Source organism: Mauremys mutica, chromosome 3 (assembly GCF_020497125.1).
Source record: "Mauremys mutica isolate MM-2020 ecotype Southern chromosome 3, ASM2049712v1, whole genome shotgun sequence".
In the NCBI taxonomy this organism is placed as follows: Eukaryota; Metazoa; Chordata; order Testudines; family Geoemydidae; genus Mauremys; species Mauremys mutica.
This window is the reverse complement of record NC_059074.1, coordinates 87,860,445-87,884,666: the sequence shown is the minus strand read 5'-3', so window position 1 is coordinate 87,884,666 and position 24,222 is coordinate 87,860,445. Positions and strand designations below refer to the sequence as shown.

The 24,222-nt window shown below is 41.9% G+C and overlaps 1 protein-coding gene across 1 annotated transcript in view; it reads left to right on the top strand.

Moving 5' to 3' along the window:
* HDAC2 (histone deacetylase 2) overlaps positions 1-24,014 on the top strand; it is a 46,080-nt gene extending 22,066 nt beyond the window's left edge. The window contains exons 7-14 of the mRNA XM_045010649.1: positions 4,901-4,993; positions 5,083-5,191; positions 7,535-7,675; positions 16,137-16,245; positions 17,656-17,786; positions 18,890-19,045; positions 23,320-23,377; positions 23,639-24,014. Of these exons, the coding sequence (XP_044866584.1) occupies positions 4,901-4,993; positions 5,083-5,191; positions 7,535-7,675; positions 16,137-16,245; positions 17,656-17,786; positions 18,890-19,045; positions 23,320-23,377; positions 23,639-23,669 (828 nt within the window). The 3' untranslated portion in view covers positions 23,670-24,014. The remainder of the gene's footprint in view (positions 1-4,900; positions 4,994-5,082; positions 5,192-7,534; positions 7,676-16,136; positions 16,246-17,655; positions 17,787-18,889; positions 19,046-23,319; positions 23,378-23,638) is intronic.
* The last annotated feature ends 208 nt before the right edge of the window (positions 24,015-24,222 follow it).

Genomic DNA, 24,222 nt, shown 5'->3' with positions numbered 1-24,222 from the left:
GACATGTGAACATTTTATCTGTCACAATCAAAATTTGATATTTACAGTACAATACTATGTGTATCTGAAAAATGCCAAATGTGTTGGAAGATATGTCTCATGTTGTTTAGTGTTAATGCTTTGCATTTTTATAGTGCCCTCCATCTAAGGATACCAAAATGCTTCATAGATATTAACATATTAAGCCTTGCAACTCCTGTGAGGTTGGTAAATAGACCTAGAGAACACAGGCACAGAGATTGTATATTGCCCAAGAGATTACAGGGTCTATTGCAGAGCTGGGGTTAGGAACCTGATCTCCTGGCCCTGCATGTTCACTTACTTAACAAAAAAACAAAAATCTTTCTAGGCTTGGTCTAGTCTAGAAAATTAGGTCTGTTTAACTATGTCAGTCAAGGGTGTGAAAAATACACACCCTTGAGTAGCATAGTTAAGTCGACCAGCATACCCATGTAGACAGCTCTAGGTTGACGGAAGAATTTCTGTCTGGTTTCTAATGTAAACTATATACTGTAAAAATGCAAGCATTAACACTTAATTCCTCTGACCTAGCTACAACCTCTCAGGGAGGTAGGATTACCTGTGCTGATGGGAGAATCCTTCCCATCTGCAGAAGTGGTTTCTACACTTTAGTCTTAAGTGTAGACATACCCATAAACTTGTTAGAATTGTGAGTGATCTGAAAAGGTGTCCCTTTTTAACTCTAGAAATGTATGCTGAATACCTACAGTAGTAAGACTATAGTATGTTATTGGCTGTAAACTCTTTAATATGCAGATTCATTATGGATCAGATTCTTGCTCTGACACCCCAGTGTGTGCTATGTCAGGGACATCAGCTGTGTTTGGGGAGTTAATTGTAACTTTCAAAAGGGCATAAAATTGTTCTTAACGTTTTCAGAACTGCACAAAACGTTGTTGTGAAAGGTAGGTAGGCACCATTATTTTCTTGCCACCTTTGCAATGCCTCCAGGAGATCTTGTTATGTGATGCAACATCACCAGTATCCCAGGGTGGAGCTGGGAGTAAGAGTTGATGATTCACAGTGGATATTGTGGAGACTAATAGTTAAATGTTGTCACTAATGCGCTGACTGTCCATCTCAGTCTGGCTATTGGCGGCAATTCCACAGTTCTAGAGTTGCTTGGTTTTGTTAAATTCTTTCTATATCTCTTGTTCTAGAAATCAGAGGTGCGTATTTTTGTGACATAACTTGACTGGCCACAAGGTGGTACTGTTGATTCAAACAAAAAGCCTAAACCAAGATTATTGTAATGGCAAAATGCTATCATTATTTAACTAAGGCATATTTCTTCTGAAGGCTTGGGTAGTTTGCAGTTGTCGGTGAGAAGTCACTTCTGATAAAGTTTTCTGTGTTCTTTAGCTAGCCACCTTGAAGACAAAAGGATTTAAATTCTTCAGATGGCTGAAATAAAACAAACAGAAAAGTATCTTCTCTGTTCTTAGTATTTTTTTTATGGTGGACCTTCAGAATGACAAATGATACCTCAACTGTGATAGACTTCCATCCCACACAATCATAATCACTGGTTGTAAATAGTCCTTTGGAATGAACTGTAATGTATATGGATGCAGATGTTTTCTTAAGAGTTCTCCTCTAGCTATCAGATCCCAATTAGAAAAGAATGTCAGGCTTTCACTTGTTCTGTTAAAAGAGCACATAAGGCTAACACAGAAGGAAGGCTTAAGGAAGCCCTTTAAAGTAAGCATTAACAAACATTCCCCCTTGAGTCAGGATTCTGTGCTGCAGCTGGCTGCTTAGTATAGTATTTCTCTTAGCCCCCACAGACTGCATCAAAACCATCAGCTTCTGTTTGTCAATGTCCATGGGCTCTGCTCAGGTTTTAATTCCCTCTGACATATTCTCTCTAGTTAATTTCCAAAATTGAGGTGGTGTCTCCATTGAAACGTAGAACAACGCTTGTGTCCATCAGAAAGAACATCTTTCTACTTTAGATGTCTTCTCTGTAGAGCTGTGCAAATAATTGATTTTTTGTTGTTGTCTGATATCGGAACAAAAATATTGAAGAGAAATTTGGTTCATCCAAAACAAAACAAAAATTTCAGGTTGACCAAAACACTTTGTTCAACACAAAATATTTCATTTTGATTGCTGGCATTTTTAACTGCTTTTTTTATTAAAAGCAAAGGAAGCTTGAAAATGCCATTCACAAAACCACTGAAGGAGGTGTTGCCCCCTTTATACCCAGTAGTTAGGGCACTTACCTAAGATGTGAGAGGCTCAGGTTCCAATCTTTATTCTGCCTGATGTGGGACAGGGACTTGAACCCCGGTCTCCCACCTCCCAAGTGAGTGCTTTAACCACTACTGGTTGAACAGCTTTAAGGGGAGAATGAGAGAGACTCATCCCAGAATATCCTAAAGCTAAGCCCCTTCGTTTTCAGTTTAAACTAATTTTTACCAAAAAATTCCCAGGTGTTACAAAGTTTTTGGTTTTTTCCTTTTTTCCAGTTTTCACCCTACTTCTGTATCATTCAAATATATACAAAATAACTTATTTTATTAGGAAAATACATTGCATGAGATTAATCGATATGTATCTCTCTCTATATATAGAGAGAGAGATTACGATAATACATTAGTCTGTGTATATGCAATGAAGGAAGGCTATGTATTAGTCTAGAAGATATACACAATAAACACACCTATGCAAGCTCTGAAGTGCATGTGCATCTGAATGGACTGATGAATCTCATGCCCACCACATACATGTTTCAAGCTGTTAGCAGATAACGGTTTAAAGATTTGATACACTAAAATGGGAAGAAAATGAAAATTTGTATCAGAATATGTGTCAGAACATGAGGAAATATTTGAAAGTTTTAAAGAAACAAAAACAGGAGAAAAGGATGAAGCTGAGTGTACGCGCTACAAGTGATGTGGCCCAATTATTAAATGTAAATATTTATAAGCTAATAGTTCTGAGTCTACAACAGTAAACTGTTTATTCAAATGAAAAATTTTATTTGGGGATTAGAGATACATTGTTTTCTTAAACTAAGAGGTGGCATTATGTTTTTAGCTCTGTTTTAGTTCTGCAGCAAACCACATTGATGAATGGAATTCAAAGCATTAATCTACTGAATGCTTTTTTCCCCTGTCTTTTCATCCACCAAAATAAACCGAGATATTTACCCAGAAAAATTAAGGTTTTTTTGCACTCATTTTTCACCTGTTTTTGTTGGTGTGGTAATAAACACTGATAAATTCCTGGGAAAAACTAAAGGCCCTACCTATAGCTCAGTGGTTGGGTAATTTACCTGCACTGTGAAAGACTCAAGTTCCCCATCAGGCAAAATGGGGATTTGAACTGGTCTCCCATAGCTTGGGTGAATTCTCTAACCACTTGGCTATTGGGTAAAATCAGTACCTCCTGTTCAGATTGACCCAAAACTGCATGTTTTGATGAATAAACTTTCTATCCAGAAAACTCCTCCCAGCTCTGTTCTCCAGCTTTTTGAATTCCTGAGGGTTCTAGTTCAGCCACATCAGCTCCCTTGGGGTTAAGCCTACTGGAGCTTCTGTTCAGCTTGGAGGATGCCTGCAGAGACCCTCTTGTTTCACAGTCTGCCTTGATAAATCAGTTGAGAATCTACCTAGTGCTGCATACACAGATGCGCATATTTGTGACCTAGGCTGATGCAGTTGAAAAAGATGGTAGCTTTTAGTATTTTCGGTGTATACCAACATAGCCCTCTGAAAATGTTAGTCTGACAGTCATCAAAATGAAAATGTGTGTCTTGGGTGCTATGGTCAATATTGTCCAGATGTCTGTGTACTCAGAACCCCAGTATTTATATAAGTAGTTGAACTGTTGATTTTTTCAGACTTTTTTTAACCTGCTTTTTTAGATGATTTGTTCTTGTGACTTAAGTAAGCATCTTATGTGCATGATTATCACTTCAAATTTAATACTGTAATTAAAGCTTGGGGAAATCAAAAGGGAAATCCATGCTGATAGTGAATGAGAGTGGGGGAGGGGTTGAGAATCATTCACCACTTAGTATTCTATGAGTTCACCTTGTAGTTTTTGGCTCTTTCTTAAAAAAATAGGCAGTTTCTCCAGGTGACAGATTGCTATTGTACTACCAATAAAACTGCTCAATTACCAAAAACTGGAAAATACCCAAATTGGCTTACTGTAAAATTTGCGGCAACAGTGTTTTTCAATTAACCCAGTAAAATTTGCACCGGGGTCAACATACTTAAAATAATAACTGATTGCTGTATTCTGCTCTCCAGTAATTGACCAGTGTCAAGCCAGTTACAAAAATCCTCTGGCTTATGGTTTTCAGACCTATTAGTAAACTTCCTTTTATTTTGGAAGCTTTTTACCTCCTTAATTAATTGGAAGCATTTGTTTAGGGGAAAGGAAGCATCTATTTCTTGTTGTTCATATCAGTCACTTAATAGACCGTTATGGCACATTTTATATTGATGTGAAGGTATGGCTTATTTTTAAAGGTTTCATTGTTACTCCATGCATCAGTCAACCAGGTGATTGGTGCGGGGAGGGCGGGGATTACTGGCCATATGGCTGGTTACTCCCTTCCATTCTGCAAGTACAGTTTCTCTTCTATTTTAAAAGCTTCCATTTTTATGGAGGAACATATAAAGGTATTTTTGCTCTCTTAATCATTAAATTTTTAAAAAAATCAATATATTGGGGATGGTACACTTTCTCCATTTTAGTTTTGGCACATACATTTTATGCTTCAGAATGATCTTGTAGAAGAATAGGGAATTAAGCAAGCTGCTTTTTTTTTCTGAATAATAGCACATATTTTAAGACACATGGTTTACTATGATTTGGTAAGCATTATCTTCTTTAGTACTGTATTTTTCAACTTCCTTTGTAGGACATTGGAGCTGGGAAAGGCAAATACTATGCGGTTAATTTTCCAATGAGAGATGGTATAGATGATGAATCATATGGGCAGATATTCAAGCCAGTGAGTATTGTCTAAACCCTATTTGAAAAACTGCCTGGTTGTTGTGAGGTTGAATTTAAGATTTGCTATTTTATATTGTTTATATATAGATCATATCCAAAGTGATGGAGATGTACCAGCCCAGTGCCGTGGTATTGCAGTGTGGAGCCGACTCGTTATCTGGTGACAGGTTGGGGTGTTTTAATCTTACTGTCAAAGGTAAACAATAGAGAAAATGCTCACAGATGCACAATAATGCCTGTTAGGTAGAATGCATGGGTTTGATTAATTTTTATTTAGGAGAAGGGAGCCTTCATTCTTCAAGTCACTATCAAATAATATGTTTGAGGGAGAGAGGTTGAAGTTGGCAAGTTAAGTCAGATATTCATTCTCTTCTGGCCACCAGTCCAATTCACCGCCTGTCATCGTGAATAAGACTGGTAGCCAAAGAGTTACCAGTCAAGAAACAGTTTTTTCTCTCCCATCAACATCCATTTACTAAAATTAAGCAACTTGTATTTCCACCTTTTCCATAACCATTTCTTCTTTAGATTTTGTGTATTATCTTATTATTCCTAGTCTCATTTCTTACTCCATTTTTGTTTTTTCATTATCTCTTTAGTTCATTTTGGTTTGGAACTCCTTGGGCTTCCCTCTTTATTCCATAACTGTGCAACTCAGTTTTAGATTGTGGGGTAATACACCAAATGTATGATTTCCACAATCTTATGCTTGATTTAAATTTCTGTAATGTACATAGGCTACAACCGTGGGTTCACTTTGTGATGTGACTAGCTATATTTAACTGTGAATACTTTTTCAGTATGCCAAATTAGCTATCTTCTTGAATTGAGAATATTAGTTGCAGCACTGAATTTGCTAGTAAACGAAGATGTGCTGTGTCTTACTTTAATATTTGTCCACGTTATTAAATTTCCCAGAACTCTCTTGATTTTTAATAATTAATAAAAAAAAATTTCTCAATCTGTACAACTAAAGTTATATGTTAGTATTAGCAAAATGGGGAGGAGAAGTAACATTCTTTTGATACTTACTGAATTCTGTTAGTACGCTTTTCTAAAGAAAGAAAAAAAATTACATCGACAACTGTTTCATTGTAATAGTAGTCACTAACATATTCTTCAAACTTATTTGAATCATCACAGTTTTCTTTAAGATGACAATTCTTAAAGGTTTAGCTAGATACGTACTTAGGAACACAAGTTCCCCTGAAAGATGTAAGTCTCTTAGATCGGGAGTTCTTAACCTTCTCTTTCTGAGGCCCCCCAACATGCTGTAAAAACTCCATGGCCCAGCGGGGGATGGGGGAACTCAGGGGTGTGGTTGTGAGGGGGGAGCCCCTCGGGCATAGGCATAGTTTGACTATTTTGGGGGCGGGGACAGAGCTTAGGTAAGGAACAGCACCTCCAACCCCTGACTCACCTCAGCAGGCCACCCCGCCCATTCGGGTTTTGGCAGGAGTCGGGGGGGAAAGCAACCAAAAATTATAACTCAGATGGGGGGTGTGCATCTCAAAGAGTTTGAAAACTGCTCAGGGTGCAGGCAGGAGGTACCTAAGTGCCGTGTGCAGGCAGGGTGCAGAGAGAGGGGTAGCTGGGACTGTGTGCAGGCAGGGTGGTTGCTAGGGGCTGTGTGCTGGCAGGGTCCCCCCACTTGTGGTCGCTGCTCTATGAGGACTCTGTCAGCCCTGGTGCTGGTTCCCCCCCACCTGGTTGGCTATTACTGGCTGCCTGAGCAGTCAAAAGGAGCTGAGGAGTGGCCACAACCCCAGGCACCAGGAGACAGGGGACCATCGTGGCTGCCCACTCCATAGCACCTGCCAGAGTAGTAGTGAAGACGTACCCTAAGGTCATACATGAAGTTTTCAGCTCTCTGAAAACTGAGCCCACATCTCCCAATTCCCAGTCCAATACCCTAACCACAAGACTGTTCTCAAAATAATCATTGAGTGAAGGCCAGATCCTGAACTGTGCTGTGGTCCATTCTGTGACATTCCAGCAGCACAAAAGATGTAGAAAGTAGCTCTCTCTCCCTAGATGGAGATTTTGTCCCCATAACTAATGCTCTCTCACTGCCATATGGCTCACTGGGGATCTAATCAGCTAGTATACTCCAGAGCAGCTCAAGGTCTGCTCAAAAGTGTGCTGGGGTCAACATGGAACCAGGGAGGATCGGGTAGCTGCAGCCTACTCCTTTCTGGCTCCTGCACTGCGCTGATCCAAGAATCTGGCCCTGTATTTGTTCTTGCATGCCTATGTAAGTTATAAAAAAGACAACATTTTGGAAAAGAGAGAATTGCAACGGTGCTAATGCAAAGTAGGAGAAAATGTTAAGATAGAAATATTGTGCCTCAGGTTCTGTCCATTTCTCATTTACCAATCCTGACATCTATTTTTGTTCAAATGAGATTAATTCAGTTAAGAACTAAAAGTGCTGTGCTGAAGCTTAATTCTAGAACTTTCATTTTAATTAGGTTCATCTGACTTTTCTAATAGAAATTAATAGTTTTTTTTTTAATTTGCTTTTAAATCTTTTTGTTAGGTCATGCTAAATGTGTGGAGGTTGTAAAGACGTTTAACTTGCCACTGCTGATGCTAGGAGGAGGAGGATATACTATTCGTAATGTTGCTCGATGTTGGACATATGAGACTGCTGTTGCCTTAGATTGTGAAATTCCTAATGGTAAATATTAATTCTGAAATATATTCTTCTGTCTAAACTCTCATAAGGATTGTGAAGTTGCTTTCTGTCACATGTTATCAGAACCAAACTTACTCTTAAACTTATTAGTCCAGTTCATGATGGGTAGCAAATAAATTTGTCATCACCTAAAATCCAGCATCCCTCAGGAACTTAATATAGTTCTGGTATGTGCAACTTTGTTTTAATCTCTTAGACCTTGAGTCTGGTACTTTGTCAACAGGGTGTATGCATACCCCTGGGGATATGCAGTGGTCTTCCGGGGGTACATCAACTCATCTAGATATCTGCCTATTTTTACAACAGGCTACATAAAAATCACTAGTGAATTCAGTACAAACTAAAAGTGCATATAGGCAATGAGCTCATACTGCTCTATATACTATACACTAAAATGTAAGTACTATATTTATATTCAATTGATTATATGGTAAAAATGAGAAAGTAAGTAATTTTTCAATAATAGTGTGCTGACACTTGTATTTTTATGTCTGATTTTGTAAGCAAGTAGTTCTTAAGTTACACTTGGGGGTACCCAAGACAAATCAGACTCCTAAAAAGGGTACAGTAATCTGGAAAGGTTGAGAGCCACTGGTGTAAACAAATATGCTGTTTTTCACTTTTGTTAAATTAAGCTACCTTTGATCTTAAACCATAAATTTCTTGATTGCATCTCTTCCATTGTACCCAATTTTTGAATACATAAGTCCATATTAGGGACTTTACTGTTGGATTGATTTTTCATGGAAGGCACTCAGATACTGTGGTGATGGGCAGCAGTATAAAACCCTGAGATACACACCCCAGAAGTTTCAACAGTCTTGACTTGGGACAATATATCTTTCAGACCACATTTGAAATGGCTTATAGTAAAATTTCAAAATTATTTGTTGGCTTGGTCGTTTGCCTTTTTCCTCTGTTTTTAGAAGGTTTTGTTAATTCCAACATTTTTCTTACTAGACACTAGATTCTCTCATCTCTGTTCACTGACTTCAGTAGAATTACTCTTGACTTAGTTATTCCTGAAAGCAGATTCTGCCCTGTGTCTTCTGAAGCCTCTAGGAAATGCACTTTACATCCTACTCTTCCTCTGCGTCATCCTGTTACTCAAAAGCAATTGAAGGAACAGAATGATTACTGTTCTCTACCTTTTAAGATTTTTTTTGTTGCATTGTCTCACGTGTGAAGTGATCCCATTCAGCCAGTAGAGGCAATGCATTCTTCCTTCACATTGCTCTTAGCTTTTTTTTTTTTTTTTGGTATTTGTAGTCCTCAGGTTCTTTTCACCTCAAATTTTTCTTTGCAGGTTAATGCTTTTCTAAATGCTGTAATAGTGAATCAACCTTACCCACACTATCGGAAGAGTTAAAGGAATGATGCATGTGTACACAGCTCTGAGTTCCCTTTTCACAGATTCTTAAGAGGCTAACAAGCCCAAAACGCATCCTATCCACGATCTCCTTCAACCTTGTCCTTAAAAAGACTTGCTTTCTCCCCTCAAGCTTCCCAAACACACTCATGCCCCTTTGTCCCCTTTCTACACAAACAGGAACAATTGATTTCAATGCTTTTCATTCTTAAGTGTTCTGTGTTTCATTCTGTGCTGACTCTCGTTGCCCAGACAACAGTGATTCTTACGCTGCGGGGTTGTAGATTCATTGTCTGGCCATGCTGGAAGAAAAGCAGAAGGCAAGGGATGTGGTTTAATTAGGCTGCAACTTTATTCACTTAAAATATCTGGGAGTACTCAAAAATAAATTGTACAGTGCAAGCTCATAATCGTTTTCCTAATCATTGCTGCATAAGCCTCAGCCTGGTCCCAGCTGTCTTCCCTTGAAAGAGGTTAAAGGGGTGAGAGCAGGAGAGGGGATTGGATCTCTGCTGTAACATGTAGGAGCTCCAACCCCCACCTCAGCTCTCTTAAAGGATGCTTCCCTTTACATCCTTTTCCATTCCTTTTTATGCAATGATTGTACCCCTTCCATAACAAGTTCCTGCACTGGACATGTGCAAGTTATGCTTGGCTACCTCCTCCAACCTCTGGCAGGTTCCTAGATACTCACTGATTCCTTTCTTAATATTGGACAAAAATAAATCTGCCTTCCAATTGGATAGGTGTACCCCATCCTCCCTGAATCACATGGGTGCTCAGTAAGGTATGTCTAGATGTGGAATAACCAAAGGGGCTTGTGATGTATGAATTTAGCCACCTTCCTACTTGCACTCCTCCTGGTCTTATTCACCCTTGGAGGCTTCACTGCTCCCTATTATACCCTGCACCCAATATGTCAGACCAAATAATCATCACCCCGGGGGCGGGCGGGGGGGGATCTTTTGTCTGCCCGAAACCCCTCTTTGTTCTATTAAGTCAACCCCCTTTTGCCATCCTAAATCGTTTTCACAGAGGTGAACAATAATCACATCTTGTTCCTGCTCCTGGGCTGCCAAAGAGTGTGCCAGGGGCATTGGCTGATCCCTGAGAATGCCCCTCCTTCCATGCCAGCTCAGGATTGTCTCACTGCCTAGACTCAGATGTGATCCTCCAGATGACCCAGAAGCCTGCCTATGCCTGCAGATCACACCAGTGCTCACTTGGTCTGTTTGCATGGTTCTGGAATTGGAAACACAGAAAAACTAGCTTTGATTCTCTGCTTTGGGTCTCACATGTGACCTATATGCATTTGAATGCCATTGTCCAGTTGCCTGAATCACTCTAGCCCTAAGTGAGCCGCAGCTGTCACAGCCCCCATCCAGAATGGGTGGGAATTCATGCATCAATAGCCCCAACTTCATAAGCCCATTTCTTAAAACTATAACAATTTGGTATGTTATGCGGGGCCTTCCATCCCCATGAATAAAGAGGAGCCTGTCTCCAGCTGGTCTCATTGCTATATAATTCCTTCAGTGCTTCTACTAGGCAAATCTTTGCCTCACTACCCTCCTGTAGCATTCTGGACTCTCCTTGCCTGCTTAAATCTATTTTTGACATCCTCAAGGTTTGAATGACCTTTCACACCTCTTACTGTAAATCCTTCCATTCAAAGTCCTTCCTGGAATATCCCTTACTGACTCAGGCACTAATTTTCTTACTCTAAAAGCTCAAAAATACAACAACCCATCACTAGGAATTCAACCTTGAACAAGGCCACCTCCTGTCCATTTTTGCATATTTTGTTGAGAACTTGCCCCAAAGCTCTTCAGTGTCTGAATAGTGCTGTCTTGAGACCACCCCATTAAAAACCTGTGAAATAAAAATCCATCACAAAGATTTGGGTAATCCCTAATTCTACTGGCAAATGTAAGCCCTGAGAGGTAACTGGAGATGGTAGATGATGTCAAACCACAGATTGCCAATGACCCCATGTACTGAAGTATCTGGTTCTCTGGAATGTGCCATATCCTAGACAAGCCCTCCCTCCTCTGAAATTGCACAAAATTGCTAAAACACCTGTCATAAAGCCCTAAAAGTTTGTTGCACTACCGATCTTCATACAACCCCAAGAGCTATCGTACACCACAGTACCAGAGTGCTACTAGCATCTGTGTGGGTACCTTGTGGGCTCCCAGTGGCAGGTCCGAAAGTTAGGACAGCGAATCTGCTATACCGTTGTCAATCGCAGTTACGTGTTTTGCAGCACGTTAAAGTTTAAACACTAGTATAACCTTTAGACTCATAACCCTGGACGACGTAGGGGACTAGTGATTGATATGTACTTCTGCCATGTTGCCACTCCACTTTTGGAGAAACAGTTTGTAAAATCCATTCCCCAAAGAGCACTGCCACTGAAATGGAAAAGAATTCAAGGAATGTTGTACCCTTTACTATTCCAGTTTGTGTCCAACTGGGGGGCTGTTTGTGGGCACAGCACCTGCGTTGGTAAAATACCCTGAAGTCTGTTCCTCCCAGTGCATCTGAGTGAACCTTTTAAATCTGCCCCTATTATCTGTTCCTCCCTCCAAAGAGACACTCTGTTAAAATTACTCAAGCTGTTCCCACACTACTAAATACTCCATTATTTTATTAACTCTTATAAAACGGTTGGCTTTTGATATTTTTACGGTGGCCACTAACAGATGCAAAATGCCTGCCCTGGGGCCACCGCTCAGCATGCAAAGTTAAGATGCCCATTAATAGATTGCAGCTCTCACAGTGTAACCTTCCTGGCTACTCTTGCCTTGACAATCAATCCCAGAAGTTCCCCCCACTTACCTTAGGCGAGTCTGCATACACTATAGTCCACATATCTAACTCAGGCCCCAGGTGGGTCAGCTTAGTAGAGGGGTCCCTCTTTTTTCAGTTCCAGAGGTACCCCCGGTTTATTAGCCAGGGTCTAGAATGTGGTCAGCAGGCTAGTGCACACTCAGAATTTGCCCTGCCTGCAAACAAAAAGTTATCTAAGTAATTTATCAGGCTCCTGTGCAATCACCCATTCCAGTATTGTGCTGAAATTTTTCAAATGCCAAGCCTGGAACATCCCATAGGGAGCTACTTACCAAAATAAAACTTACTCAGAACAAAATCCAAAAGGTGCATTTTTCCTATTATAACTAGTAGCAATAGAAAAGGTGACTTGATGTCAGTTTGCTGACAGCAACTCCTGCGCCACAAGTCCTAACCATGTGCACAGCCTTATCATGAGGGAAATAGTGTACTGAACATAATCTATCACTTCATTAACTGAACTACCCTATGGATGTGACAGGTGATGGATCAAATGATATTCTCTAGGTACCTTCTTGGGAACCAAGCCCAGGGGAAGACCCTAAGTGTTTCTCAGATAAAGGAATGAATGGCCCTGCTACTCTGTTAGAACTTATTTGCTTTGTGGTCTTTTTCTTTACAATGTGACCCAACTCATCTGTGGACTTCAAATTTTTGGACATTACATGACTTCTTAGCCCATATAGGGAATGTTAAACAGCAAATACTCTTCCATCTGTCCTGTTAAGGTAATCCCCAAGGTGAGTACCCTTAATGCTTCAAGCCTAACTGGAAACAAAGCTGTTTCCAACACCACACTGCCATCTGCTCTGCTCCTTTCCTGGTCCATCACCTTAGCCCTCTTCCTGGACCCGGAGGTATGTAAGGTGAGCCTGATTTACCCCCAGTCTTTTGCCAGAATTTCCCTGCAACTTGTACCAGTTACAGGCCTTGGGGGCCTGAAGCACATCTTGCAAGCATGTCTAAATTTGCAGATGTTCCAAAAACAACTGTTTTCGTTAAATGGCCAGCAAATGTTATTACGAGGCTGGGGTCTCTGTTGGGCTTTCAGAGGACTAAATAGGCCACTGTCAGTTTGAACACCTAAGCTCTGTGGTGTCATCCCCTCTAACCACAGTGTATGATATGGTATGTACGACCAGATTCCTGTCTGCATTGCAGCCCTCATCCCAGTTAAAACAAGCTATACCCCCAAATGTATTAAATGCCTTTCAGATTAAGTCCATATATTTGAATAACACTAGGCTTTTTCCAGATATGTCTCCTAAATAGAGCCTGCATAGATTAAAAAAGTGACTTCCCAATTTTCACAGGTACTAGTTTTCCCTTGGCCATTCAGATTTCTCATTGCCATGCTTGTCCTGTCCCTACTTACTTTCTGTCAGAGCTTCCCTGTATAGCAGTGATGATGTGTCAGTATATTCAGCTCTCAATATCTTTTCTTTAGTAGTCCAGAGAAGATGAACTCCCATGGGGTCCCACAATCCTGCATAATCAGACTCTGGACTAACTACTGTGGAATCTTCAATGTCCTGAGGCCACCTGGATACCTCTGGATGCTGTTCCTATCCGATGAATTTACATTCTCTGTCGGGGGGTTGGGAGGAGGTTGTATTTTTCATGTCCCCACTCCCCCACATTAATGACTCCTACCCCATTGCATGCGGTGTGCACTATCTGATTATCTTCTGTATCCCAAACCTAAACCTATGCCAGGTAACTGAGACCACCTCTACCAGAAGCCCCCAACTTCTGTAACAACTGAAGTTAACCTGCAACAGTTGTGTAAAGCAGTTGACCTATGGTGTACACATGTTTACACTGGACCCGTCCCCCCCCAAAAAGCAGATATCTTACCCCCCATGCCATCCCCCCCGCCCCCCCCGAGCCTTGTGGCAAAATCTGCTGGCCCACTTATTTCAGTAGCTCCTACTGCTAGCCTGATGCCTGGAATCAATCTGAGGGGTTCTTTACCCAGAGCTTTCTTCCAAGAGTTGGTCCCAATGATTTGATTCTCATGAAGCAATCAAGGGCATTGGGAGATAGCATACTGCTTCATCCCTAAATAGGTCTCTTACGTACTTATACAAGAAAATGTGACCATTGTATATAGCAAATAGAATGCATCATACTTTCTTGGTATTCAAGACTTCACATGCTTCTACAGAGGTGCACGGGCAATAAGTTTTCAAGAATATGAATTAAATTACCCATCAGGAGACCTTTTAGTTTTCACAGTAAACCATTCCCTGTTACTGATGCTGTGGGTTGATACCCATGTTAATCAAGTTGTGATCTTACGAGCAGAAAAATCTCTATGTGCTTGGTTGAGAGCACTCTCTGATATAGAATCATAGACTTTAAGGTCAGAAGGGACCATTCTGATCATCTAGTCTGACCTCCTGCACAATGCAGGCCACAGAACCTCATCCACCCACTCCTGTATCAAACCCCTAACCTGTGTCTGAGCTATTGAAGTCTTCAAATTGTGATTTAAAGACTTCAGGGTGCAGAGAATCCACCAGCAAGTGAACCATGCCCCACACTGCAGAGGAAGGCAAAAAAACCCCAGGGCCTCTGCCAATCTCCCCTGGAGGAAAATTCCTTCCCGACCCCAAATATGGCGATCAGCTAAACCCTGAGCATGTGGGCAAGGCTCACCAGCCAGACACCCAGGAAAGAATTCTCTGTAGTAACTCAGATCCCACCCCACCTAACATCCCATCACAGGCCATTGGGCATATTTACCGCTAGTAGTCAAAGACCAATTAATTGCCAAAATGAGTCTATCCCATCATACCATCCCCTCCATAAACTTATCAAGCTGAGTCTAAGTCTTTTGTCCCCATTGCTCCCCTTGGAAGGCTGTTCCAGAACTTCACTCCTCTGATGGAATTAGATGAAAGTTTCTAACCAAGTCTAAACTTCCTGATGGTCAATCTATATCCATTTGTTCCTGTGTCCACATTGGTACTGAGCTTAAATAATTCCTCTCCCTCCCTGGTATTTATTCCTCTGATATATTTATAGAGATCAATCATATCTCCTCTCAGCCTTCTTGTGGTTAGGCTACAAAGCCAAACTCTTTGAGTCTCCTTTCATAAGACAGGTTTTCTATTCCTCAGATCATCTTAGTATCCCTTCTCTGTACCGGTTCCAGTTTGAATTCATCCTTCTTAAACATGGGAGACCAGAACTGCACACAGTATTCCAGATGAGGTCTCACCACTGCCTTGTATAACACCTCCTTATCTCTACTGGAAATACCTCACCTGATGCATCCCAAAACCGCATTAGCTTTTTTCACAGCCATATCACATTGGCGGCTCATAGTCATCCTGTGATCAACCAATACTCTGAGGTCCTTCTCCTCCTCTGTTACTTCCAACTGATACGTCCCCAGCTTATAACAAAAAATCTTGTTATTAATCCCTAAATGTATGACCTTGCACTTTTCAACAATTAAATTTCATCCTATTACTATTATTCCAGTTTACAAGGTCATCCAGATCTTCCTGTATGATATCCCGGTCCTTCTCTGTATTGCCAATACCTCCCAGCTTTGTGTCATCCGCAAACTTTATTAACACATTCCCACTTTTTGTGCTAAGGTCAGTAATAAAAAGATTAAATAAGATTTGGTCCCCAAACCGATCCCTGAGGAACTCCACTAGTAACCTCCCTCCAGCCTGACAGTTCACCTTTGACTTCAACTATAGTGAAGATGACTAATGGCAAGTTGTCCTCAGTTAATCACATCTTTCCTCCCAACAATGGGAATTTTAGGCATTTTTTTCTGTAAAAGGTTACCTCATGTTGCAATGTTCCAGTATTTGTTTCCTATCTTATGGCTAAAGAAATCAAATCTAATTTTGTCCATTGAGATTTCCTATACTGCATTCACTGGGATTGAAATCATTCTCTGCTGAGTCTCATTACCCAGATATCAGTGTTTCTTATGCCTGAGATGCAGATTCAATCTTGGATTCTCCACCAGCAAACATTAGTTCATCTGTCGTCTTTGTTGAGCAACTTGAAGGGAAAACACTATACAGTGGTTTTCTACTATACTTAAAAGCGTTCTAAGTTGTATATTCATCCAATACCTGAAAGTTTGCCAGTATGTTATTTAAAGTCCAGTTATGCAGTCTGAGTTGTATAAAAAGCTGTCTAAAAACGAGATTTTTAGGTGGCTGAAAAAAAAATTTTTTTTTTTAATAGAGTTACCATACAATGACTACTTTGAGTATTTCGGACCAGACTTCAAACTGCATATTAGTCCATCAAATATGACCAACCAGAACACACCAGAGTATATGGAGAAGATCAAGTAAGTAGTTGTTCCCTACCTTGAGAATAGAAACTCTAAAAATCATAGTCTTTTGTTGGTGGAAATACTTTATAAATTTCGTACCTAATCAAACCTCGTCTTGAGCTCCTTTTATTTATATAGTGTACTGTTTTAGGATCACAGCGTTTGCAGTGATGGTGGTTTTAATGACTTAGGGGGAAATAGATTTGCTTTGCCTTCTTTTTGAAGCATAGATTCAGTTTAAAGTCATAAAGTAGTGTGAGTAGTCTTTATCAATAAGATACTGATTTTAAAGAGTAAGCACCATTAGTCTTGATTGTTTTTGACAAGACTTGTGCCAGCACGAAACATGAGTTGCAGACTCTGCTGAGAACTGCATTCAAATCCTATTGCTCTCCACTTCTGGTGCAGAGTTGTTTTATTTCCGTTAACATGAGGTCTTTCGTGCTTGAACATAGAGGGAAGATTTGCTGTGAAAAGTATAAAAATGTAGGAAAAGTTTATCTGCCGTGACCTGAATTCAGGGTTCTGTTTCTATGATGCCAAACAAGTGTAAGCAGAGTAAAGTAGAACTGCTTTAGGAATTTGTAATGTCCATTCGAGCAGAAGAAACCCAGAACACTGAATTAATCACAGAATAGGAAGAGAAATATTTTCAAATATTATTCTAAAATGTATTTGTAATTTTAAGTCTAGCCATGGTCTGCAAATCATTTGGGATGTTAAAGGAGTTGTAAATCACCTTAGGTCAGTGTTAAAGGGCTTATATTTGTATTCATGGGAAACATCCAGCATTTTATTCTGAATAACAAACCTGCAGAAGTGTCTTTTTGTGTCATTCAAATAATTCATGTTATGTGTAAGGATTTATGCGTCATTAATGTTTTGTTCTTAATTCAGCAATATGGTCAAAACAATTTAAATATCTGTAAGAATGAAAAAGTCACTTCCATTCTGTATAAGAAATCAGTAAGTGTTGGTTTTCCTTCTTGAAAGGTAGTTGAGCTAAACTTTTGGTGTATGTTGTTGGGACAAACTAATAACTGTGGACATGAGAACATGTCTTATGACCACTCCACAGAGCAGGTGGTTATGATGTTTAGTTATCATGTTAACATCTGAAATCTGTCTGGTCGTGGCGATAGTTCCAAGCATTAAACTTTTGTGTAAAAGATCCTTTGTTGCAATTAGTAAACAGTATGGTATGAATTTACCACTTTTCTGGCCAGCCTGTAATAAGTGGAGCCTTGCTCCCCTCTTAAAAGAGAAATCTCACTCTTTCCGCAATAGAACTGGTTTAAGCAGAAGAATTATAGAAAAATGTCAACTTAAAATTGTTGCATTTATGATTAAATATCCAGAAACTGCAGCAAAGGCTACATCTCTCCCTATATTTAACAACTTTTCCATCTGCTACTTCACTTGCAGACAACGCTTATTTGAGAACTTGCGTATGTTGCCTCATGCACCTGGAGTACAGATGCAAGCCATTCCTGAGGATGCTGTTCATGAAGATAGTGGAGATGAGGATGGAGAAGATCCAGACAAACGCATTTCTAGTAGGAAATGTTATCTTTAGGTGTTGTGTTAGAATATGCCCCTGGAATAAGGCCACTTTAAACATAATGGGCCAGATCCTCACCTCTGGTTAGCTGTTTTCTGCCACTCCAGTTGAAAAATCCAGCCCATAGAGACTTCCTCCCAGTAGCTGAATGGGGAGGACATGTCCAGGACAGCGTGTTTCTATTGTCTGGCAATCCCCAGATGCTGACATATGACCCTTTGGGCCTATAGGTAACTGATTACAAGTTGAGCTCAATAGGCTGTTCTGATGTATGCCAGAGCCTAGGCTAACCTGGCTTCTAGCTGGATCAACAATCTGGAGCATCGAGGAGGCTCCCTTTTATTCTAAATTATTCTAAAGAACAGTTTGACCAGGCTGAGACATCTGGCCCCAGAAGTCTTCCCAAAACAACAGCAAACCCAAAGGAAACATGGATTACAGCCTCTTAAAAATTTGAATGCCATGTCCCTTCAGAAACAGTATTATTAAGTGAATCAACATAGGTCCTGCATGAAATGAGAGATCATTTTTCAAAAATCTAAAAACAATTCTTGAATACTTGGTAGATATGAGATGGGTGGTGAGAGCACTTTCTTAATTAATCACAACAGGTTTAACTTGTTTTTTTGTTATAAGGTTTAAGTTGTATGGATCATATGATTGTAAGGACTGATATTTATTATTTCTAAACCATACCTAAGAAACAACTGCTTCACTTAACCTTGCATGATATCAGTAGTGGTAGCTGCACAGCTTCGTCTTGGCATCTTAATCTGTTGCCTAACTGTTGTAATCAGAACACTTTTCTCTGCTGCAGTTAATCCCCTTGCTTCTGAATTTGTTCAGTACTTACTAAGCAGTACCAAATAACTGGATTTTCACTTATCTGTGTAACATTTCTTTATAATTATATTTTAGAAAGTAACCCCAGAGTCTCCTCATATGTTTTGGGCATAGTTCTATTTCCCTTTGATTAGAGGGCAAAGTGCTGTTGGTCTCCTAATCAGTTGCTCAAAACCAATTTCATTGTGATTCCTTTATGAAAGACCTATTGCAGTAAAACTGAATTCCTTTAGTCTTTTTTTTTTTTAATACTAGTTCGAGCATCTGATAAGCGAATAGCCTGTGATGAAGAATTCTCTGATTCTGAGGATGAAGGCGAGGGTGGACGACGAAACGTTGCAGATCATAAGAAAGGAGCAAAGAAAGCCAGAATAGAAGAAGACAAGAAAGAGACAGAGGACAAAAAAACTGGTAAGAGCATAATTTTGTATATAACTGTGTTCTCCCTTTAACCCATTATAGGATTGCACCTTTCTTAAAGTGAATTTTGTTAGCGGTAAGATGCCCTACAACCATTAGCACAAAGAGTTAATGTGCTTTTGAAACATTCATTCTTCAAGTGTTTGCTCATGTCGATTCCATTCTAGACGTTCGCGCGTCCATGTGCGCGGCCATCAGAGATTTTTGCCTTAGCGGTACCCGTAGGGCTGGCTGTGGTGCCCTCTAAATCAGGCTCCGCCGGCCCTATGCCCTCTCAGTTCCTTCTTACCGCCCATGGTGGTCAGTCAGAGCGCCTTTCTTGATTAGCAAGAGCTAGCGGTTTCTCCGCCTGGGACTTCATGCTTTAGGGCCTTTGTAAATAGTTTGCATATAATAGTGTTAAGTGTTAGTCCCAGTGTGGACTTTGCCCCAGGCAGGGCATTGCCCCAGTCTCGGGGGATTAAGTCCTGCTCAGACTGCAACAGGCCTATACCTGTCAGCGACCCCATAGCAGCTGCCTTAAGTGCTTGGAGGGGTCCCATGTTAAGGAGCGGTGCTGGATCTGCAAAAACTTTTGGCCCCACAACCGAAAAGAGCAGGCTATCCGCCTCAGGGCTCTCCTGATGGAGTCTGCCCGCTGCCCGGCCTCCGAGCCTTCCGGGCAGGTCGCACCGAGGGCCAAAGAAAGCCAAGAAGCGTTCCTCAGCACCAAGCAAGAAGGCCCAGGAATCATCTACCAAGGGACCTGGGCCTGCCCGCCAAGCTACTCCAGAGCCACGCGAATGTGCCTCCCCAGTTGGGGCTCCCAGCCCCCTTAAAGGTCCGTCACCAACTTAGGTATCCTTCTCACAAGCAACTCCTGGTTCAGGAGGTTGAGTAGCTTCTGGTCTTGGGGGCTGTGGAGGAGGTTCCTCAGGATATGGAAGGAAGAAGATTCTACTTCCATTACTTCCTAATCCCGAAGGCCAAAAGGGGCCTCAGACCCATCCTGGATCTGCATTGCCTCAACAAGTCTTCAAGAAGTTGAGGTTCCGCATGATCTCTCTGGCCTCCATCATTCCTTCCCTGGATCCAGGGGACTGGTACGCTGCTCTGGACTTAAAGGATGCTTACGTTCATGTCTCCATATTCCCAGGGCACAGGCATTTCCTGCATTTCATAGTGGCCAGGCACCACTTCTGGTTCATGGCTCTAACCTTTGGACTGTCCTCAGCTCCCAGGGTGTTCACGAAATGTGTGGCACTGTAGCAGTTTTCCTGAGACGTTGAGGGGTCCGGATCTTCCCATATCTCGACTACTGGCTCATCCAGGGCAGGTCTCCAGAGGAGCCTCAATCTGATGCAGTCCATCTGCAACAATCTGGGCCTGTTAATAAACAGAGAGAATTGCATGTTAATTCCAGCTCAACGCATGTAGTTTATTGGAGTGGTTCTCGACTCCACACAGGCCAGGGCCTTCCTTCCAGAAGCACGTTTTCAGGCCATGTCAGACTTGATTGCCCACATAAAGAGCCATCCGCTCACCACGACCCACACATGCCTGCAACTGGGCCACATGGCTGCATGCACATACCTGGTCAGTCATGCCCAACTTCATCTGCGGCCTCTGCAGGCGTGGCTGGCCTCAGTCTATATCCCCAGTAGGCATGCCCTGGACTGAGTGATCACAGTACTAAGCCACGTCCTCTCATCCTTGGACTGGTGGCTGGGTCCCAAGTCAATGCTGGAGGGGATTCCCTTCGTGACCCTGTCTCCCACCCCTGGTCTCGGACACTTTGGACCTGGGCTGGGGAGCCCACTTGGGCAAGGTCAGCACTCAGGGCCGCTGACTACAAAATTATCTAGCCCTTCATATCAACATCCAGGAGCTCAGAGTGGTTCGCCTGGCCTGCCAGGCTTCTTTCCCCACCTGAAAGGTGGTGCAGGTTCCGATGGACAATACAGCCGCGATGTAGTACATCAACAGGCAGGGCAGCGTCAGATCTTCGGCCCTTTGTTGGGAGGCACTCAGCCTCTGGGACTTTTGTGTGCGGCATGCCGTTCATCTGGTAGCCACCCACCTGCCTGGAACCAGGATCGTCCTGGCAGGTTACCTCAGCAGGACCTTCTCGTCTCGCCTTGAATGGTCTCTTCATCCAGAGGTTGTCAGCCTAATCTTCCACAGATGGGGGACTCCCCAGGTTGACCTGTTTGCAGAACAGAAAGTGCCATGTGTTCTGTTCTCTGCAGAACAGGGACACGGGCTCCCTGTCCAACGCCTTTCTGATCCCGTGGTCAGGAGTGCTGATGTATGCCTTCCTGCTGGTACCATTGATCCACAGGATACTGCTAAAGGTGAAGCAAGACCAAGCATCTGTTGTTCTCATTGCCCCAGCATGGCCTAGTCAACACTGATTCAGTATGCTGCTGAGTCTTTCGGCAGCCATCCCGTTGCAGCTACCTCTTTGGCTGGATCTGCTATCCCAGAACTACAGCAACCTGCTGCACCCAAACCTGTCATCGCTGCACTTGACAGCTTCGCTGCTGCGTGGACGAACAGGAGTGCTCCGCTGGTGTCCAGCAGAAAACCTTCCACCAGGGCTTCCACTATGAACTGCTTCCACTATGTGGCAAAGTGGAAGCAGTTCATATGTTGGGCCTCGGACTGACACGTTTGTGCGGACATCCTGGACTATTTACTGCACCTTAAACTCCAGAGCCTGTTGCTATCTTCAGTCAAGGTACACCTGGCAGCCGTTTCGGCATTCCGCCCTCTGTTTCAAGGCTGGTCGATCTTTGCCCATCCCATGACGACATGGTTCCTGAGAGGCCTGGAGCACCTTTACCCGCATGTCAAGGATCCAGTTCTCCCTTGGGACTTGAATCTTGTGCTGTTGTGGCATATGCGTCCCCCCCTTCAAACCCTGGGCTTTCCTGCTCCCTCCTGCTTCTCTCCTGGAAGGTCTCCTTCTTGGTTGCTATAACTTGGGCTCATAGGGTGTCTGAGATCAGGGTGTTCACGTCGGAGCTGCTTTATACAGTCTTCTATGAGGACAGGGTCCAGCGGTGTCCACACCCAGCTTTTCTGCCCAAGATCATTTCTTAGTTCCACACTGGTCAAGACATTTACTTACCAGTCCTTTGCCCAAAGCCTCATGCGACAGATGAGGAATGCAGGCTGCAAACCCTGGATGTCAGACAGGCTCTGGCCTTCTACATTGATAGAACAAAGCCGTTCCATAAGTCAACGCAGTTGTTTGTTGCTGTCGTAGACAGGATGAAATGTTGTGTGGTGTCAGCCCAGAGAGACTCATCTTGCATCACAGCCTGCATCCATTACTGCTATGAGCTTGCAAAGGTGCCCCTGTCAGCAATCGTGATGGCTCATTCGACTAGGGCGCAGGCATCATCATCAGCCTTCCTGGTGCAGGTGCTGATCCAAGAGATCTATCAGGCTCTCCCCCTGGTCGTCCGTCCATGCATTTGCGTCTCACTACGTGCTGACCCAGCAGGCTCGAACCGATGCTGGCTTTGGCAGAGCAGTGCTGCAAGCTGCAAGACTGTGAACTCCGAGCCCACCTACGTTGATTCTGCTGGTGAGTCACCTATAATGAAATTGACATGAGCAAGTACTCGAAGAAGAAAAAACAGCTACCTACCTTGCATAACTGTTGTTCTTCAAGATGCGTTCCTCATGTCCATAACATTACCCCCCATCCTGCCCCTCTGTCAGAGTTGTTGGCAAGAAGGAACTGAAAGGGTGTAGGGCCGGCGGCACCTGAGTGCGGTACTCCAGCGGGCGCCACAGCTGGCCCTACGGGTATCACTAAGGCAAAAATCTCCGGCCGCACACATGGACGTGCGTACACCTAGAATGGTGAGCAACACATCTCACAACCGTTTTTTCTTTCCCGTCACACTGAAGAAGAAAAACTAATAAAATCTAAAGTGCATGTTTTGTATAGATACTGAAACAGTACTTACAGTCCAGGAGTGTTGTTCTAAATGAAGATCTTTGCCCACTGTGGTTTCAGATCCTGAAGCTAGTAATTTGTATAGGTCTAATGAAGTGTGAATGAAAAAAGTTCTGTGTAGCTGATGGCATAAGCTATGGTATGTTGTTCATTTAATAAGATGTAATTTGCAAATAAGCAACCTAGGTTCCTGATTTCCTCTTCCCTTCCCCTGCGCCCCCCCCCCCCCGTCTTAAAAAAAAATTAGATTGTGTTTCTGGAGTCTTCAAATATTTCAAGTGTGACAGTGTTTTTCCTTCTTAATTGTTTTTAGATGTAAAGGAGGAAGATAAATCCAAGGACAGCAGCGGTGAAAAGACAGACACCAAAGGGTAAACCCCTCAGTATTAAACTATAAAATGTTTGTGCTTTGGAGAACATTCATTAACTTTCAAGGCTTTTCCTCAGTTAGCCATCTGTACAGAAGATATGTTCTATATCAATGTGAGTTATAAATCAGTGTCCAGAGTTACTAAAATACTTCAAAGGCTTAAAATGTGTGGTGGGTAGTTCTAATTGCATCTTTATCAACAGCTAGTCTCAAAATGAAATTATGCCCTGTTTAATAGTTTATATTTTTTGCCTTTGAACAGAGCGAAATCAGAACTGCTCAGCAATCCTTGAATTAAAGATGGCCTTACACCAATTCCAGAACACAATACCAGAGTGGGAAAATACTAAAAGAAGAAGAGTTTTTTTTTCCTGTTGAGAGAGACTGCTGATTTCATTTTGTACTATTTGGCATGGACTGTATTTATTTTCATTCGGCTTTGTTTTGGTTTTTGGCAAGTTGTATTGTGAGTTTTCTAATTATGAAGCAGAAATTCCTTTCTTCACCATGCTTTATGTAATAGTATTTAAAATGGATGTGAGTTATTATGTTAAATGTCTAAACTGATCTATTAATTTGCCTTTCCTGAGCTGATTTTACCTTTTTGTAATTATATCTTTATTAAAAAAAAAATTGTACTTGTTTCTCTTTTGTCCATCATTGCATTATCTAGAAAGCACTTCCATCTAAAGTAAAGATAAACAGTCAGTTGCTGGGGGATTTAAGAGGACAATCTGTATGTACATACGCTGATCTGCGCACGTTGTAATGACTCGTAGTACATGGACTATGAAACAGTGACTGATGTACCTATTATACTTACAGTAAATAATGGAAAAGTAGGTC